Source organism: Phoca vitulina, unplaced genomic scaffold, assembly GCF_004348235.1.
Source record: "Phoca vitulina isolate PV1807 unplaced genomic scaffold, GSC_HSeal_1.0 scaffold54, whole genome shotgun sequence".
NCBI lineage: Eukaryota > Metazoa > Chordata > Mammalia > Carnivora > Phocidae > Phoca > Phoca vitulina.
This window is the reverse complement of record NW_022589757.1, coordinates 3,503,337-3,524,869: the sequence shown is the minus strand read 5'-3', so window position 1 is coordinate 3,524,869 and position 21,533 is coordinate 3,503,337. Positions and strand designations below refer to the sequence as shown.

General features: G+C 36.7%; 1 protein-coding gene across 6 annotated transcripts in view; it reads right to left on the bottom strand.

Annotated features, from left to right (window-relative positions):
• The window catches only part of AKT3 (AKT serine/threonine kinase 3), a 303,411-nt gene that overhangs the window by 111,157 nt on the left and 170,721 nt on the right, over nt 1-21,533 (bottom strand). For all 6 annotated transcript variants that reach the window (XM_032389383.1, XM_032389380.1, XM_032389385.1 and 3 more), the window contains one exon: nt 17,308-17,439. In XM_032389383.1, the coding sequence (XP_032245274.1) occupies nt 17,308-17,439 (132 nt within the window). The remainder of the gene's footprint in view (nt 1-17,307; nt 17,440-21,533) is intronic.

The following is a 21,533-nucleotide window of genomic DNA, read 5'->3' as shown; positions in this document are numbered from 1 at the left end:
AAGCCAGGAGAGAGTAGGATGATAATATTCAAAGTGATGAAAGAAAAAACAAAACAAAACTGCCAACCAGGAATATTTTGCCCAGCAAAGTGGTCCTTCAAAAATGAAGGAGCGATAAAGACTTGCCCGGAAAAACAAAAGTTGAGGGAATTTATCACAAGAACTGCCTTACATGAAATGATAAGTGAAGTTCTTCAAGCTGAAATGAAAGGATGTTAATTAGTAACATGAAAACATATAAAAGTATAGAATTCACTGGAAAAAGTAAATATATAGTCAAATTCAAAACACTCTAATGCTGCAAAAATAGGGTGTAAATCACTTTGACCTCCAGCATACGGGTTTAAAGACAAATGTGTTAAAAATAACTATAGCTAGAATATTTTGCTACAACACAACACACAAGTAAATTTGGACATCAATAACATACAAGGTTGGGGGAGCAAGTAAATATGTAGAATTTTTTCAATCAATTGAAGTTGTTATCAGCTTGAAACAGACTTATTATAGTAAGATGTATTATGGACATCACAGTAATCACAAAGTAAAAGATTATAATAGATTCACAGATAAAAAGAGAAAAGAATCAAAGTATACCATTACAAAAAATCATCAATCCACAAAAAAGCAAGAAAAGCATAGAAAACAAAGGAACTACAAAACAATTAGAAAGTAATAAACAAAATGGTGATGGCAAGTCCTTATTAATAATTACTTTAAATGCAAATGGCTTAAATTCTCCAATTAAAAGACACAGAGTGGCTAAGTAAATAAAAAAGCAAGATCCAACTATATGGTGCCTGAAAGAGATTCACTTAAGCTTTAAGGGCACTCATGGGCTGAAAGTGAAGGGACAAAAAAAAAATGTTCCAGGTAAAAAAAAGCAGGGGTACCTATACTTATCTCAGACGAAATAGACTTTAAGTCAAAAGCTGTACTGAGAAACAAAGAAGGTCATTATATAATGATATGAGGGTCTGCTCACCAAGAGGCTATAACAATAGTAAATATATATAATTATTAACAAATCTGAAGACTGAAACAGACAGCAATACAACAGTAGTAGGGAACTCAAATATCCCGTTTTCAACAATGGATAGATCATCCTGATAGAAAGTCAATAAGGAAATATTGGACTTGAACTACACATTAGCCAAATGGAGCTAACAAAAAGATACAGATCATTCCATCCAACAGCATGATAATACACATTTTTCTCAAGCACACATGGAACATTCTCCCAGATAAATCATGTATTAGGTCACAACTCTTAATAAACTTAAGAAGATTTATCCATATCAAGTATCTTTTCCAACCAATATAGTATGAAATGAAAAATGAATTACAGGAGGAAAGGTGGAAAATTCATAAATATATGGAAATCAAACAAAATACTGCAGAATAGATAAGCAATGGGTCAAAGAAGAAATCAAAAGACAAATTTTAAAAATCCTGAGACAAATAAAATGGAAACACAACATATCGAAACTTATGGAACACAGCAAAAGCAGTCCTAAGAGAGAAGTTTACAGTTATAGGAAGGAAGTTTCTTACATTAAGAATAAAGATCTCAAATAAACAACCTAAATTTACACCTTAAGGAACTAAAAAAAGAACAGTCTAAGTTAGTAGGAGGAAGGAAATAATTAAGATTAGAGAAGAAGTAAGTGAGAAATAAGAGACTAGAAAGACAATGGGAAAAAAAAAAAACCAATGAAACTAAGAACTGGTTCTTTGAAAAGATAAAATTGACAAACTTTTAGTGACACTAAGATAAAAAAAGATGATTCAAATTAATAAAATTATAAATGAAAGAGGAGATATTACAACTGATACCACAAAAATACAAGAATCCTAAGAGACCACTGTAAAGAATTATCACCAAAATTTTAGATAACTCAGAAGAAATGGATAAATCCCAGAAATATACAATTTCTCAAGACTGAATCATGAAGTAACAGAAAATCTGAACAGAGCAATAATGAGCAAGAGTTTAAATTAGTAATCAAAAATCTCCCTACAAATAAAAACTCAAAAGCAGATGGCTTCATTGGCGAATTCTATCAAACATTTAAAGAATACCAATCTTTCTCAAACTCTTCCAAAACTGAAGAGGAAGGAACAAGCTCAAATTTGCTAGCATTTCCCATACCCAAGCCAGACAAAAACCCTACAAGGAAAGAAAATTACAGGCCAACATCTCTGATGAATATAGATGTAAAAACCCTCAACAAAATACCAACAAACCTAACGCAAGAGCACATTAAAAGGATCACACACCATGATCAAGTGGGATTTATCCCTGAGATGCAAAGATGATTCAACACAATACAGTAAAGTGTGATGTGCCACATTACTAGATTAAAGGATTAAAAGCATATGATCATTTCCACAGATGCCGAAACACATTTGACAAAAATAAACACTTTTTCATGATAAAAATCCTCAATAAACTAGGTATAGAAGGAATGCACCTGAACATAGCAAAGGCCATGTATGACAAGCCCACAGCTAGTATCACACACAGTGGTGAAAAGTTAAAAGCCTTTCCTCTAACATCAGGAACAAGACAGATGCCCACTGTCAGCGCTTCTATTCAACATAGTACTGGAGTTACTAGCCACAACAATTAGGAAGAGAAAGAGGGAGAGGGAGAGGAAGAGAGAGAGAGAGAAAAAAGGCATACAAGTGGGAAAAGAAAAAGCAAAATTATCTTTTGCAGATGACATGATCATATATATATATAGAAAATCCTAAACACTCCACCAAAAGACTGTTAGAATCAATACTTTACTGAATTCAGTAAAGTTACAGGACACCGAACCAACACACAAAAATCAGTTGCATTTCTATACACTGACAATAAAAATACCTGAAAGAGAAATGAAGAAAGCAATGCTATTTACAATGCATCAAAAAGAATAAAATACTCTGGAATAGATTTAACCAAGGAGATGAAAGACTTATGCACTAAACACTACTGGAACTGATGAAAGAAAGAACACACAGACAAATGGAAATATGCCCCATGTTCTTGGATAGGAAACATTAATATTGTGAAAATGTCAGTGATATGTACAGATTCAGTGCAATCCCTATCAAAATTCCAAAGGTCTTTTTCATGTAAATAGAAATAACTACCCCAAAATTTGTATGTAACCAAAAAAGACCCCAAGCCCCAAAAGCCAAAGTAAGCTGCGACAAGGCAGAGTTAGGTTGACCATCAACATATTCCTCTGCACCCCCTGAGACACAAAATGCCAGTAAGAACCATCCAGTCTGCCGACAGAGAGAACAGATGCCTAGAGGGCAGACTCCCCAGGGGGAAGTCCCTCCCTGCTGCATACACTTGGCAAGTACACTACAGTGAACCACCACCAGTATTCCCCAAGGCTATCCATAGGAACTGACAGGGACAGAAACTTACTCAGGACTAGGATTTGCATACTCGGTGGCAGGCAAAAATTCAAAACACTATAAAAAAGACTGGAACAGAAGACACCATACCAATCTGGACCCCCAAGTTACGTGTCATAAGAGCAAGAAACGTACTTTATGGTCCATAGCCACCAACAACGGGCAAAGAGGTATCACATCAAATGGACAGGGTATGTCAGAGTCTGATAAAGAACTGGAATGGGCAACTGTAATATCTGTTATCTAAAATGGGAGGAGATAAAGACACGAAGAACCCTTCATGGAGTCCGTGCCTTCACAAGTGTGCTCACACTGAACATGAGGAAGGCTGAAGGGGGAGTCCCCACTTGATAGGGTCCTCCACTTTTCTGGAGGACATGGGAACAGTGGGTAGGAGAGGATGGTGTTATGACTCTGAAATTCGTCCCCACATCACCACAACTTTCTTTCTTCCTACCTGATGTGGTGACCCAGGGGCCAGGGCTACCATTCTGGGTGTGAGAAGCAGGGCTCATCCCTCAGCAAGAAATTTTAACTATACTTTTAACTGTTAAGCCAGAATTCCTAAGGGCTTGATGGGTGGACTGTGTCTTCACCCCCTCCAGGAAAAGCGGAGTTCACAGTGAATGCAGCTGTGTTGCCTAAGGGTCAAGAGAGCTCACTGGTTCTGTAACTGGAACTCACCCTATGAGTGGGGCTGGACTGAGGGACAGGTATGTGGTAGACTTACTGACCCAAACTGGGAAAGTTCGTATCTCTGGGTACTTGTCTATGTTCGTTTCATGTGACTGCTGTGACAAATTATCACAAACGTGGTGGGTTGAAAGCACCAAAATGTATTCTCTCACAGTGCTGGAGACCAGAAGTCCAAAATCAAGATTGGGAGCTAAGCTGTGGAAAGATGTGGAAATACTGTTTTGGGGTTCAATATTCAACCCACTACAGTTCACTAACTGTAACCAAAAGTCACTTTTGTCTCACAGGCAAAACGCATTCACACATCCCAACATCTCCAAAAGTCTTGACTCACACTATCAACTTTCAGGCTAAAATCTCATTTAAACAACATCAGCTCAAAAGTCTCAAATCTCATCATCTAAATCGTGAAGTCATGTATGGGCAAGATGGCAAGTGTGGTCCATCCTGGGGCAAAATTCATCTGTATCTGTGGCTCTCTTAAACCAGAAAATGAGATAATCTGCTTCCAAAATAGAACGGTATGACAGGCATAGGCCAGACATTCCCATTCTGAAAGGGAGAAATGAGGAAGAATATAGGGATCACCCATCCAAACAAGTTCAGCAAAGGAGATTCCTTTAGATCCCAACGTTTGAGAAATCCTCTGTATTTGCATTTCTACTCTCTAGGACCCTGGTGGCCCCTGCATCCTCTGCCTCTGTGCCCGTCTGTGGCTCTGGGCCTCAGAACCACACTTCCTGCGTAACAGTAGCGTGTTTTCAGCTGGAAATGTCCATCAACTGTACCACTTCTTTCACTCTGCCTGGGCTTAGAGCAATTTCAGTCTATACCATCACTGTAATTTAAGTCTTGTGTGCTTTGTCTATTAATGAATTCTGAAAACCAAACACCAGTGTAGTGTTTGCAAGTATTATAAAAGTAAGCAAATATCATTTACAGCAGAATCAAATAGTATGGTTAATGAGTAAAAACGGAAAGGTTACTCATCAATAATCCTGAGCCCCTCCAGGGACAATGCTTCGTGTGTCTGGGCCAACTCTCTGGTACTTTCTGATTCTACATCCATTGCTCACGATGATTCCATATTTCACGCTGCTTCACATTTGGACTATGTCTTGCTTGAGCAAATATTTGTTTTTTCTTGAAGGTCCTACATCCTTTGTCCTCCTCCTCCTTTATTCTACCATTAGGATCAACCTTAGTCAAATAATCTACTGTGGACTGACTGGCTATTTCTACATATGTCATCTTGAGAGTTCTCATCACTCACACTGAGTGTTAACTCTACCGCTTCATGGACTCCATCTCTGACTATTAGATTTCCTTCTAAATTTTGCTAAAAGAAGTACAACACAATTTTATTTTCATTCCTTTATTGGGAGGTAGTCTGTTCCTTGCTTTCTGAAAGCTTTTAAGACAATCTTTTTAGCCTTAAGATTCAAAACCTTCCTCAAGATGTAAAAGCGTGTCTAGGGTCCATTTTCTTTTCTTTTTTATTTTTTTCCAGATTTTATTTTTAAGTAATCTCTACACTCAACGTGGGGCTCGAACTCACAACCCTGAGATCAAGAGTCACACACTCCACTGACTGAGCCAACCAGGGGCCCCAGTTTTCTTTTCTTTGGCTCAGTGTTCAGGAGACACTTTCAATCTGAAGACTTCTTCAGCTATGATATATTTTATTTTCTTTGATTAGTTCTGATCTCTTCCCTTTTCCCTTAAATTCTTAAACACTGAGTACCCTTGATTAAGCCTTCCTGTCCTAACTATTCTTCCAGTATTTTCCAATGCTGTATTTTTGGCTCTTTATTCTCAGATATTCCCCAAAATTTGCTTACGATCCTTGTATTAAATGTTTTATTTTAGCAATCACACATTAAATTTATAATTACTCTTTCTTGTGCTCTATTTCTTTTTCAGCATATTTTTGTTTTGTAATACAACATTTTTTTCCTACTTCTCTACAAATACTAATTAGAGATTGTGAATGTATCTTCAGTTCTCTGTTTTGTCTCTGTTTTCACTAGGATCAACTATTCTTTTGTTCTTCTTCGTTCGCTTTTATTCTGTCTTTAGATTTTTCTCATCTGTGTGGTGATCCTCAGTACTCAGTACTCTGTTCATATTCTTGAATGACTAACGAGGTAGATTAATAGAACATGGGTTCTCTTGTTGAATGGGAAAGCTGAAAATAGATTCTACTATGTGCATTAGGAAACAGGCTGGCACACTTTAAGAGTCTGAGGTAGAGAACGGAAAAGCAATTTGACCACTCCATTCTGACCCCAGAAAGGTCCAAGAAAAGAGGGTGCCGGCTGTCACAACTGGGAACCTAGCCTACCTAGGTCAGATGACTCAGTAACATTGTCAGAAGGGCAGTTCTATTTTTATCCTGATGACATAAACACTATAACCAGTCACTCTGTATGGCTGAGAATATGAGCAGGATTAGACTGGCTCAGCCGATCTAATCAAAGTGAGTTTAAAATGCTATACAGCATACCTCATTTTTTTGCTTCACTTTATTGCACTTTGCAGATAATGCATTTTTTACAAATTGAAGGTGGCACCCCTGCATCAAGCAAGTCCATCACCGCCATCTGTCCAACAGCGTTTGCTGCTTACTTTGTGTCTGTGTCACATTTTGGCAATTCTTACAATATTTCAAACTTTTTCATTACTATTAGATTTTTCTTATGGTGATCTCTGATCAGTGATCTTTGATGTTATTATTGTAATTATTTTGCAGTACCACGAACCACACCCATATAAGAAAGCAAACTTAATCAATGAATGTTGTGTTTGTTCTGAATGCTCTCCTCACTGGCTAGTCTCCAGTCTCCATCCCTCTGGGCCTCTCTATCCCTTGAGACACACAATATTGAAATTAATATCCTCTAAGTGTTCAAGAGAAGATGTGTAATCTCTCCCTTTAAATCAAAAGCTAGATGTGATTAAGCTGAGTGAGGAAGGCATGTCGAAGCTGAGAGGCTGGAAGCTAGGCCTCTTGCACCAAGCAGTGAGCCACGCTGTGAAAGCAAAGGGAAAGTTCTTGAAGGAAATGACAAGTGTTACTCCAGTGAACACATGAATGATAAGAAAGTGAAACAGCCTTACTGCTCATATAGAGAACATTTCGGTGGTCTGGATAGAAGATCAAACAGCCATGACATTCCCTTAAGCCAAAGCCTAGCCCAGAGCAAGGCCCTGACTATCCTCAACTCTGGGAAGGCTCAGAGAGGTGAGGGAGCTGCAGAAGAAAAGTCTGAAGCTGGCAGGGGTTGGTTCACGAGGTTTCAGGAAAGAAGTCGTCCCTATAACATAAAAGCTCTGACGGAGATGGGCAATGGGATTAGTGTTGTTTTCATGCCCGCTAACACAACATCCCTTCCACAGCCCATGGATCAAGGGTTAATTTTGACTTTCAAGTCCTATTTATTTATTTATTTATTTATTTATTTTTATTTATTTGACAGAGACACAGTGAGAGAGGGAACACAAGCAGGGGGAGGGGGAGAGGGAGAAGCAGGCTTTCCGCGGAGCAGGGAGCCCAATGCAGGGCTTGATCCCAGAACCCCGGGATCATGACCTGAGCCAAAGGCAGACGCTTAACGACTGAGCCACCCAGGCGCCCCTCAAGTCCTATTTAGAAGTACATTTCAGGGGGTGGTCAGGAAGAGGGCAAAACAGGAGGATCCTGAGCTCACCTGATCCACAGACATACCTAGACAACAGCTACGTTTGTGCAACTAACTGAAAACAACGTGCAGACTGCTAGGGCAGATTTTCCATAGTTGACTGTAGAGAGAAAGCCACATGGAAAAGGGTAAGAGGGGTAGAGATACAGTTGGGAACCAAACTCCTGGCAGTACTCACGGCAAACGGGAGGGACAGCACAAGCACGGGGAAATGAGAGGATTAGACACAGGGTACCTGCACCTGGAAGACGAATTCCGAGAGCATCTGGCTTTGAAAACCAATGGGGCTTAACTTTAGCAGCTTTAGTCAGTGGAGCTTTAGTCAGTGGAGCTGAACTCTAGGTACATTAAAAATCAGTGGGTTTATGCACCCTTCAAGAGCCAGCCTCATAAATAACTCCGTGGAGACAAAGCACAGAAGCAGCAGTTTGAAAAGCAGCTGGGGGAGACGAGAGAGGTTAGTTACTAACCTCAGAACATGTGCTAGAGGGGCAGGGATCTTCAGGATGCTTCTCCAAGAACAAAAGTGCTGTGGGCACCATTTCTCTTCCCCTCCCCCAGCCTAGAGAGCCGGACACTTGGAGAAGCCAGCACGAGCACTCTCCACCTACCTGGCTAACCATGGTGTCCTGCCCTGGCGTTCCCTTGAAGACCAGTCCCATTGGACCCTCCAAAGTGACTCCTGCCCTGCCACACCCCACAAGCAGCCCCAACAGGGACCAGTGCCACTCCAAAGTGACTCCCGTCGTAGAGAGAGGTGGGGAGATAACCCACACACTAGCATGCTTACAGTATGAGCAGCAGAGCCTCTTAGCTGGCTGCACAGAGAGAAAGGCCCCGCCGTTTGGTGCGCCTGCAACTGTGGCAGAGAGACTAAGTGCAGACAGCTGGCCGAACTGCTGGCCCCTCCCACCAAGGAGATCCCATTGGCCTCTGGCAGGCACCTCAACCGCACAGAAACCAAATGCTGCCTGGTGCTCCCACAGCAGGCAAAGCTGGTCACTGCAGCCAACGGGACTGAGGGCAAACACGGCTCAGCCATAGTAGTAGGGCATGCACAGCCCACATAGGAGACACCCCTGGAGCACCTTGTTCTAGTGACCAGGAGCATCATGCTACAGGGTACCCCAGGACCTCTTCTACATGAGGCCACTATTTTCAAAACCAGGAGATGTAGCTGACCTCCCTAATACACAGAAACAAACACAGAAAGTTAGACAAAATAAGGAGACAGAGGAGTATGTTCCAAATGAAAGAACAAGACAAAAATCACAACAAAAGGGATAAATAAAATGGATATAAAGCAATACTCCTAATAAAGAATTCAAAGTGCTAGTCATAAAGATATTCACTAGACTTGAGGAAAGAGTGGAGGACCTCAGTGAGAACCTCAACAAAGACAGAAAACATAAGAACCAGTCAGAGATTAAAAATTCAATAACGGAAATAAAAAAATACACTAAAGTGAATCAATAGCAGATTAGAAAATGCAGAATAGATCAGCAATCTGGAAGATGGTAATGAAAAGCAACCAGCCAAGCAGCAAGGAGAAAAAATAATAATGAAAAATGAGAACAGGCTAAGGGAACTCAGCAACTCCATCAAGCATAATAATATTTACATTATAGGGATCCCAGAAAGAGAAGAGGGAGAAAAGGGGGCAGAAAACTTATTTGAAGAAATAAGAGCTGAAAAGTTCCCTGATCTGGGGAAGGAAACAGACATACAGATCTCCAAAGCACAGACAGCCTCTAACAAAATCAACCCAAAGAGGTCCACACCAGGACACATAGTAATTAAAATGTCAAAAGTAATGACAAAGAGAGAATTTTAAAAGCAGCAAGAGAAAAGAAAAACAGTTATATACAAGGGAAACCCCATTAGGCTATCAGCTGATTTTTCAGCAGAAACTTTGTAGGCCAGAAGAAAGTGGCATGATATCTTCCAAGTGTTCAAAAGTAAAAATCTGCAACCAAGAATACTCTACCCAGCAAGGTTATCATTCAGAATAGAATGAGAAATAAAAGAGTTTCCCAGACAAAAGTTAAAGGAGTTCATTACCACTAAGCAAGTATTACAAGGAATGTTAAAAGGAATTGAGTGGAAAGGCCATAATCAGGAGTAAGAAAATTATGAAAGGAAAAAAATTTCACAGTTACAAGCAAACATATCATAAAAGCCAGAATGGAAGTTAAAACACAAAAGTAGTAAAATCAATTATATCCAAAAAAAATTATACCAGTCAAGAGATACACAAAATAAAAAGATGTAAAATATAACATCATATAAATAAAACATGGAAGAGGGATAAAAATTTAGGGCTTTTAAAATGTGTTTGAACTTAAGTAATAATGAACATAATATAGACTGCTATAAACACGTTATACACAAACCTAATAGTAACCACAAATTAAAAACCTATAACAGATACACAAAACATAAAGAGCAAGGAATCCAAGCATAACACTAAAGAAAGCCATCAAACCATAAGGGACAAGATCAAGAGAAAAAGAAAGGAACAGAGAAGAACTACAAAAACAACCAGAAAATAAATTTTAAAAAATTCTAATATATATATACCAATCAATAATTACTTTAAATGTGAATGGATTAAATGCCCCCAAGCAAAAGACATAGGGTAACTGAATGGATAAAGAGCAAGACCCATCTATATGCTGCCAATAAGAAACATACTTCAGACCTAAAGACACGTACAGACTGAAAGTGAAGGACTGGAAAAACATATACTATGCAAATGGAAGTGAAAAAAATAAGTCAGGTTAGGAATACTTATATCAGACAAACTAGACTTAAAAACAAAGACCTTAGCAAGAGACAAAAAAGGGCATTGCACAATGATAAAGGGATTAATCCAACAAGAGGATATCATAATTGTAAATTACAGAAATTGTAAGTGTAAATTACATAAAGCAATTATTAACAGATATAAAGGCAGAAATTGACAGTAATACAATAGGAGGGGACTTTAACACCCCACTTACATCAATGGAGAGATCATGCAGACAGAAAATCAACCAGAAAACAGTGGCTTTCAATGACACATTAGACCAGACGGACCTAATGGACATATATAAAACATTTCAGCCAAAGCAACAGAATACACATTCTATTCATGTGCTCATGGAACATTCCCCAGGATAGGTCACATGTCAGGCCACAAAACAAGTCTCAATAAACATAAGAAGACAAATCATATCATGCATCTTTTCTGCCCATAGTGATATAAAACTAGAAATCAACCATAAAAAAAAAATCTGGAAACAACACAAACAGGTGAAGGCTAAACAACATGCTACTAAACAATGAATGGGCAAGCCAAGAAATCGAAGTGCAAATTAAAAAATACATGGAGACAAATTAAAACATATGGTCCAGAATTTAGGGACATAGCAAAAGAAAGTCTAAGAGGGAATTTTATAGCAATACAGGCCTACCACAAGAAACAAGAAAAATCTTGGGGCATCTGGGTGACTCAGTCGGTTAAATGCCTGCTCAGGTCATGATCCCAGGGTCCCCGCATTGGGCTCCCTGCTCAGCAGGGAGTCTGCTTCTCCCTCTTGTTCTGCCCCCCTTCTCCCCACACTGCCCCTCCCCACCCCCACCCTGGCTCATCCACATCCACGGCGTTCTCGAGCTCTCAAATAAATAAAAAAAAAATCTTAAAAAAAAAAAAGAGGAACAAGAAAAATCTCTAATTAACAACCTAACTTTATACCTAAAAGAGCTAGAAAAAGAAAAACAAATCCCAAAGGTAGTAGAAGGAATGAAGTAATATTACAGCAGAAATAAATGAAATAGAGACTTAAAAAAAAAAAAAAAAAAAAGCTCAATTAGGCCAGGAGCTGGTTCTCTGAAAACATCAATAAAAATGATAAACCTTTATCTAGGCTCATCAAGAAAAAGATAGGCTTTGAATAAATAAAATCAGAAATAAAGGAGGAGAAATACAATCAACATCACAGAAATACAAAGGATTATAAAATAATATAAAAAATTATATGCCAACAAATTGGACAATCTAAAAGAAATGGATAAATTCCTAGAAACATAATCTTACAACTGAACCAGGAAGAAACAGAGAATCTGAACTGATCAATTACTAGAAATGAAATTAAATCAGTAATTAAAAACTCCCAACAAACAAAAGTCCAGGACTTTTGGCTGGACTTCACACGTGACTTCACAGGTGACTCCTACCAAACATTTAAAGAAGAATTAATACCTATTATTCCAAGCTATTCCAGAAAATAGAAGAGGAAGGAAAACTTCTAAATTAATTCTACAAGGCCAGCATTACCCTGATACCAAAAGCAGATAAAGACACTATAAAAAAAAAAATTACAGACCAATATCTCCGATGAACATGGATGCAAAAATCCTTAACAAAATATCAGCAAACCAAGTTCAACAATACATTAAAAAAATCATTCGCCACAACCAAGTAAGATTTATTCCAGGGATGCAAGGGTGGTTCGATATTCACAAATCAATCAATATGATACATCACATTTACAAGAAATAGGATAAAAACTATATGATCATATCAATAGATGCAGAAAAAGCATTCCACAAAATACAACATCCATTCATGATAGAAACTCTCAACAAAGTAGGTTTAGAGGGAACATACCGCAACATAATAAAGGCTATATATGAAAAACCCACAGCTAATATCATAATGGTAAAAAACTGACAGCCTTTCTTCTAAGATCAGAAACAAGACGAGGGTGTCTTACCCTCACCACTTTTAATCAACATAGTACTGGAAGTCCGGGCCATAGTAATAAAACAAGAAAAAGAAATAAAAGGCAACCAAATTGGTAAGAAAGAAGTAAAACTGTCACTATTTGCAGTGACATGGTACTATATATAGAAAACCCCAAACACTCCACCAAAAAAACACCAGAACGGATAAATTAATTCAGTGAAGTTGCAAGATACAAAATTAATATACAGAAATCTCTTGGATTTCTACACACCAATAAAAAAGAAGAAAAAGAAATTAAGAAAACAATCCCATTTACATTTGCACCAAAAAGAATAAAGATGTAATTTATAACATCAATAACTTAAAAGGGTTGAGTAGAGTAGCATAGCAGCAGAGAGCAGTTTTTGTATCTTACTGAAGTTAAGGTGGTTTAAATTCAAATTAGAGTGTTATAATTTTAGGATGTTAAATGTAATCCCCATGGTAACCACACAGAAAATAGCTATAGAATATATAGAGAAGGAAATGAGAAGGGAATTAAAATGTTTCACTAAGAAAAAAAAAATCAACTAAACATAAGACAGTAATGCAGACAACGAGGGACAAAGAAAGTATAAAGCATATTGAAAAAAGAGCAAAGGGACAGAACTCTCTCTTTATAAGTATTTATTTTAATGTAAATGGATTAATCCCTCCAATCAGAAGATAAGAGATGGCAGAAGGGATTTAACAACAACAAAATGATCAAAATATGCACTGTCTTCAAAAGACTTACTTTAGAGCCAAAGACACAAATATGTTGAAACTGAAAGGATGGAATAATCATACAAACATAACCAAAAGAGAGCAGGGGTGGCTATTTCATTATCAGACAAAAAAATATATTTTTTAAGTTATGAAAGACAAAAATATGACATTATGTACTTAATAAAAGGCTCAATCCAGCAACAAATAACAATTATAAACATTTATGTACCTAATAACAAACCATCAAAATGTATGAAGCAAAAATAAGACAGAATTAAAATGAGAAATAGATAGTTCTACACTAACAGTTGGAGACTTCAATACCCTACTCACAATAATGAGACAGAACAGCCAGAGAGAAGTAAGGAAATAGAGGACTTAACACAATAAACCAACTAGATCTAACAAACTAGATCTAACAGACACACACACAACACTTTACCCAACAACAGATTACACATTCTTTTCAAGTGCATGTGGAAAATTCTCCAGGATACACCATATGTTAGGCTACAAATTAAGTCTCAATAGATTTAAAAAGATAGATATTATACCAAGTATCTTCTCTACCAGCAATGGGATGAAGTTTGAAATCAGAAACAGAAAGAAAACTGGAAAATCGGGGCACCTGGGTGGCCCAGTCAGTTAAGCGGCTGCCTTCAGCTCAGGTCATGATCCCAGGGTCCTGGGATCGAGCCCCGCATCGGGCTCTCTGTTCAGCGGGGAGCCTGCTTCTCCCTCTCCCTCTGCCTGCTGCTTCCCCTGCTTGTGCTCCCTCTCACTCTCTGTCAAATAAATAAATAAAATCTTTTAAAAAAAAAGAAAACTGGAAAATTTACAAATTTATAGTAATTAAAATAGTCTTAATCAATGGGTCAAAGGCAAAATCACAAAGAAAATTAAATTAGAAAATACTGAGAGAAGAATGAAAAGAAAAATCTAATATACCAAAATTTATGGGATACATCAAAAGCAGTGCTAAGTGGGAAATTATAGCCTTAGATGCTTACATTTAAAAAGAAAGATCTTGGGGCACCTAGGTGGCTCAGTTGGTTAAGCAACTGACTCTTGATTTCATCTCAGGTCATGATCTCAGGGTCCTGGGATCAAGCTCCCTGTTGGGCTCACACTGAGCATGGAGCCTGCTTAAGAAAGATTCTCTCCCTCTCCCTCTGCCCCTCCGCCCCAACTCACAATGCTCTCTCTCTCACAAAAAAAAGAAAAAGAAGGAGGAGAAGAAGAAGAAGAAGAAGAAGAAGAAGAAGAAGAAGAAGAAGACGACGACGACGACAGATCTCAAATCCACAACCTAACTTCACAACTTCAGGAAGTAAGAAAAGAATAAGCTAAAGCTAAAGCTAGAAGGAAGGAAATAATAAGGAAGGAAATAATAATGATTAGAGCAGAGATAAAATAGAAAATAGAAAAACAGAGAAAAATCAATGAAAGTAAAATTTGGTTCTTTGAAAAGATAAATATTATCGAAACTTTAGTTAGACCGAATAGAATAAATGCATAAAGAATGAGGGAAATAGAAAATACCATTAGTACACCACAGGATAACTGTTGTAGACAAGATCCACTGACGGAAATGAAAATGAGTGGGCAAAAGTTTAAGAAGAAAAAAAAAATACCTGCAAGTGTCAGAGTATTGCCCCTAAAATAGTCAGTAATTACAATGGGAAAAATGGTAACTCTACAGTGGAAAAACCTGGTGGACAATGCTTTAATCAACTGATCAGTGTTAACGTCAACAGTATTAAGGCACGTGGACACCATTTAGTCCCCGATATGAGGCTCTGTGATGGGCACATCAGGATTCAAACCCCAGGTCTTGTTAGACTCTAAAACATTATACTGTTAATCATTTTAATATGAGCAGACATATTTTCTTTCAAGAAACAGATAAATGGACTTGTTGGTGAAAATCAAGGGTAGTACACCAAGCTGGATATGCTATCACTTGTAAAATATACCCAGTTCTGTAGAGTTACTCATTAAAGTATAATTAATTAGTAAGGGAAGACAGGCTCCAAGTGAGCTAATGTATAACAGAAAAAACCAATAGAAATGGTATTTACTGATGCTTGACACATGGTAGATGGCAAGAGTAATAATAATAATAGCAAATACAGTGATAATATATTTTTCATTTAATACTATTTTAATCTTAATTCAATTTTATTTATGGTAAATGCTATTACACTTATTCATTCATTTAATCCTGACAATTCTATGAGATAGGCACTGTATTATTTCCCATTTTGCAAATGAGGAAACAAAGGCATAAAAGGTTGAGTGATTTGTTTGGGATCATTTAGTAAGTGGCACTATACTACCTCCCAGAAAATATCAGTTTAATAAGTAGTGTCAGGTACTATGCTAAATACTTTACATATCCTAATCCTCAATATTTCTGTCCAGAAATACCTTTTCTTAAAAAAATTTTAATTTAAATTTGATTTAGTTAAAATACACTAAACAGTTTCAGAGGTAGAATTCAGTGATTCATCAGTTACATACAACATCCAGGGCTCATTATTTCAAGTGATTGTTTTTCATTTTAACAAGTGAAATTTTGCAGATGAAAAATGCAAGGCTCTGTTGGGCTGCTCGACATGTTGCAGAACATTGAGCATGCGTGGCCTCCACCTGGTGACAGTCAGCAGTTTCTCTTCACTGTGAATAAGCAAATATGCTCCCCCAAAACATTGCGAATGTCTCTAAGGGAGCAGTACTCCCCCCAAAACTGGTTGTTAAAGGTCATTAGATGATAAGATGCAAAGCTGGGATGTGAATCCAGACCTGTGTGACTCCAAGGTCAGTGTTATTTCCAATACCAGACACAGACTTGTGTAAGAATTGAAATAAAAGCAAATGCACAAAGACAGGGGGAGGACAGCTTCACAAAGTGTGTGGAGCAATACACTCCAGATGAGGAAACTATACAGTTGACCCTTGAACATGTGTTTGAACAGTACGGGTCCACTTATACATGGATTTTTTTTCAATAAATTCAGTACAGGCCTATAAATGTATTTTCTGTTCCTTATGATTTTCTTAATTATATTTTCTTTTCTCTAACTTACTTCATTGTAAAAATACAGTATATAATAAGACATATGACATACAAAATATGTGTTAATTGACTGTTCATGATATTGCGAAGGCTTCCAGTCAATAGTAGACTGTTAGTTAAATGTGGGGGAGTCAAAAGTTACATGTGGACTTTCGACTGAGCAGGGAGTTACCCTTAACCCCCATGTTGTTCAAGGGTCAATGTGGTTTGAAAGTTAAAGTAGTCCATAAAGTATACCAATAATATCATGTATCATTTGTTGAAATAAATGAAACATAAAGCATGGACCAATTTGTAAAGTTATCGAATTTGTCTACTGAGGGAATTAGGATTCTGTTCAGAACTCTGAGTGAGAACTGGCATCATTAACACGTTATCTGTGTATGTCTAAGCTGAACAAAGTTATGGAGGTGGGGGTTAAGAGTTCCTGAAAGAATTTCAAAGACTACTATTTCTTTTAGTTTCATCATTCTTGTATTTTCAAATCTATTAAGGATGCTTTCCCATTCATCGTTATATAAGCTGTATAATTTATGGGTGCAAATCATCTATGTTATTTGAATTACTTTTTTATTTAATAATAAAAAATTCAGAATGTTGGGGGGAAATATCAAAAGGCAATACTAGTATAATTAGTGCTACAGGTCACAAAAACAGACAGTCAAAACATTCCTCCAAATACATAAACATAGAATAAATATTTTTATCTCCTCAAGGGAACAAAATAGCTTCGGTATACAACGTTCAGATAATACTATAAACTTTTGAAATTTTTAACATTATAAATATTGATATGCAGATCCTGCTGCAACAGTAGCCTACAATCAACATTTTGGTTATTTAACGGAATTTCTACACTTCAGCCATGTGTATGCATGAACACACATGAGTGCATACCATAAGCAAAAATTTAGTAATCAACTCTAGTAATCAATTACCTTTGCAATAATAACTTCTTTCTTCAGAATCTTCATAGCATAGTATTTCCCACTTGCCTTCTCTCGAACCAAAATAACTTTCCCAAAAGTGCCTTTACCTAGTAGTTTCAAATAGTCAAAATCATTCATTGTCTGAAAAATACAAATTAAAAAAATAGAGGATGAAGTATTTGATGCAATTTATTTATAAAAGATATAGGTATATGTTTGCAGTATCTACTCAAAAGCAAATTTTACCAATTTCTAAGCACACTTAAATGACTAAGAATCAGACTGGCAATGGCTGCCTCTCTCGCAATCACGGATACGAGAAATAATTTAAGCAATTCTCAGATACTGGAGACAATAACTCTGAACCTCAAATTCCTCTACTAGTCAAACTATCAGTCAAGTGTAGGGGCACAAGGAAAACAATCATTTTCATTCACTTTCAAGGACTCAGGTTTTTTTTGGTTGTTTGTTTTTTTACTGAAGTACAGTTAACAATGTTATATTAGTTTCAGGTGTACAGAATGATTCAACAGTTCCATACATTTCTCAGTGCTCATCAAGATAAGTGTACTCTTAATCACCTTTATCTATTTCACCCATCCATCCCACCTGCCTTCTCTCTGGCAACCACCAATTCGTTCTCTGTATTTAAGAGTCTGGTTTCTTTGGTCTCCTTTTTTCTTTGTTCATTTGTTCTGTTTCTTAAATTCCACATATGAGTGAAATCATACGGTATTTCTCTTTCTCTGACTGTATTTCATTTAGTATTATGCTCTCTAGCTCCATCCATGTCGTCACAAATGGCAATGGTTTGTTCTTTTTTATGGCTGAGTAACATTCCATTGTGTATATATACCACCTCTTCCTTACCCATTCCTCTATCAGTGAACACTTGGGTTGCTTTCATAGCCTAGTTATTATAAATAATGCTGCAATAAACATAGGGGTGTGCATATATATTTTCAAATTATTGTTTTGTTTTCTTTAGGTTAAGTACCTATTAGTGGAATTACTGGATCAAATGGTAATTCTATTTTTAATTTTTTGAGGAACTTCCACATTGTTTTCCAAGGACTCAAGTTTTTCAGGGTTTAGTAGTGCCACTATCCCCAAACAATGTAGTCATCAAAAATGTCCCCCACAAACATTTCCAAATACATCTAAGGGAGCAGTACCTTTCAGGGAAGCTATTTGAGAATGTACTCTAACAAAATTAGGATGAAATCCTAGGAAGTGAAATATCGGTGTGTAAGAAATGTTGAAAATAGCCCTGGAGCCCAGTAAGATGAAATCTAAAAAGAAGCAGTACAACATCTGAGAAAGCAATTGGTGCAGTTCAGAATAGAAAGTCAGGGACGTCTAAGAATGCCTCTAATTATTCTGCCTGTTTTCAGTTTCATTTCTCAATCCTAAGTCAGGTGATTTCCAGGATTTCGCCAAGGAGACCTGCTACTTGTTCTCTACAGCCCCCTTTATGCATGCTTTTCCTGCTCTATGAATGTTCTTCCATAAATTTCCATAATTTTGGTATTTGTTGTCCACTAATGCCTTTCCCGCACTCAGCTTTTCATTTGTGTGGACTTGTCTCTTTTTTAATGCCTTTACTACCATTTTAATGGGTTTTTAAATGGAAGGAGAGATAACTGGGTATGCTCAGTTTATCATCTTAAATTTAAATTCAGTTCCGAGGGCTTTATGAATAACAAGTTAAGCATCTGGGTTTTATCCTACAGATGATCAGAAGTTAGTAGAGACTTTTCTGCTATTTTATAACTGTATTTTTTCCTGTTTACCACCCATCCAAAGTAAATGTCAAGAATGTCTCAAATCAATGATCTCAGCTTCCACATTAAGAAATTGAACAAGAGCAAATTAAACTCAAGAGAAAGAGAAGAAGGGAGATAAAGGTCAGAGCAGAAATCAATTTAAAAATCTTAAAAAGAAAAAAAAAAAGCAGAGGATATGATACTGGTTATGGACCAGGATAGCTGGTTCTTTGAGAAGATCAATAAAATTGATAAACCTCTAGCCAGCTTGCTCAGAAAAATAAAGAAAGACGCAAATGACCAATGTCAGGAGTGAAAGAGCTGACACTACTACAGACTCTACAGGATCACATGGGATAGTATAAACAGCTTTATGCCCATAAAATCAACAATATACATGAAATAAATAAATTCCCCGAAAGCCTCACATTATCAAAGCTTACTCAAACAGAAATAGGTAACTTGAATAGCCCTATGTCTACTAGAAAATTGAATTTGTGGTAAAAAAAAAAACCTCTCAACAAAACTCTAGAGCCAGATGGTTTCACTGTTGAATTCTTTAAACGTTTAAGGAAGAAATGATACCAATTCTATATAAACTCCTACAGAAAATTGAGAAAAAGAGAAAAAGAATACTTCGCAATTCATCCTATGAGGCCATTATTACCCTGATTATCAAAACCAGACAAAAATATTACAAGAAAACTACAGACCAATATTCTACATATTTTGTAAAAATTCTAAAAAATTTAGAAACAGATGCCTATATTCACTTTCAACATTATCTGCTGCCTATAATTTTGAAAAATTTTCCAAATGTCAAGTTATGATATCTTAACCATTCAATAATATCTCCAGTTCAAAAGACAAGGAGCAAAGAGTATCAGGGAAAATGAAAAAGTACATTTATTAATTCAACTAAAAATCAAACATGTGGCACTAAATATGCAGAATAGAGTTAACAAGGTTACTGTCATTTGAATAGCTGGTAGTATTAAAAAATTCTGTTTTCACTAATATTTTTTTAAAAACCAAGGAATACTGTATAACCCCAAAGCTACCTGTGCTAGGCAGTCTCCAACAATGGCTGCCACTAGTCCCTTGACTCCCTGTATGCACATGCCATTCTTCCCATGAAGAGGTGGACTCAACTTTCCCTCTCCCTGGGCTAGCCTTGTGTCCTGCTTTGAACACAGAATATGATCGAAGTGATACTATGCCAGTTCCAGATCCAGCCTTTAAATCTAGCAGTTTATGCTTTCACCCTCTTGGAAATGTCATAATTGAAAGCCAGCCTTCATGCCATAAGGAAAGATACCATGTACAAAGGGCCTCGATGATAAGACACCATATGCCAAGAGATCACATAGAGGAGAACCAAGAATCCAGAAATGTGAGAAAGGCTTTCTTGGATCTTCCAGATCAGCCTGTATGCTAACTGAATGCAACTGCTTGAGAGATCCATGTGAGACCAGTGGAAGTGCCTACACAAACCACAAAATCATGAAAACTAATATACTGTTATTCTTTTAAGACATTAAACCTGGGTAGTTTATTCCATGGCAATAATGAACTGAGAGACATTATTCTTATAACTAGGCTACGATGTTATTTTTTGCTCAAAGCTTCATTTGAACAGTACCCTCCTCAATTTGTATCTAAATGCACTGAAAAATGATATTTGCTGTGTCCTATTATTAAATATTATAGAAATGGAAACTGAATTCTTAGAGATAAAAATAAGGAATTTATAAATTGCTTTATGACATTTTCAGATGAAAAGCAATATGTAATTATAAAATATTGCTATATTCCTTAAGGACTGCAATTCTTAGAGAAAAGGAGGTTTAAAAAAATATAATAGCCTTATCGTTAAATTTCACAGCTTCTATCAGTTTGACTGCCAACCTTAAAAGGGAATTTGCATGGAAATTAATATTAGTAAAAGCATCCTATGTGAAAAAAATCAGAAACAGATTTCATATCTATTTTGACAAAACTTCAGAAAATTTAAAAAGTATCTTTGATACCAAATGTTCATGTTCAGCATGGTACACACAGTAATTATCTAGTCTTTACAAATGAAATGTAACCCATTACAAAATGCTTCCCTCTTTTAGATGGTATTAAGGGGAAAAATACAGTAAGATTTTAATAAAAGATGAGAGTATGGATCCTCTGCAGAAAAATTAATCCTCTAAAACCCAATCCCCCAAATTTATTAAGTAAATATTTTACATAGTTATATTCTTTCCTTCGCATAATCTCCAGCATGTCAACGCGGCTGTTTTAGGTTAAGAGATGCATGGGCATACATAACAAATGACACTAGAGTATAAGAAGAAGGCTAATTATATAGTCCAAAATTTAGGTTAAAGAATATGAATATATAATTGAAGATGAATAAATTAGGCAGAACTTTGACTCCCATTTGGCTGTTGATCCTCTTATGCTGTGCTCCTTCACATA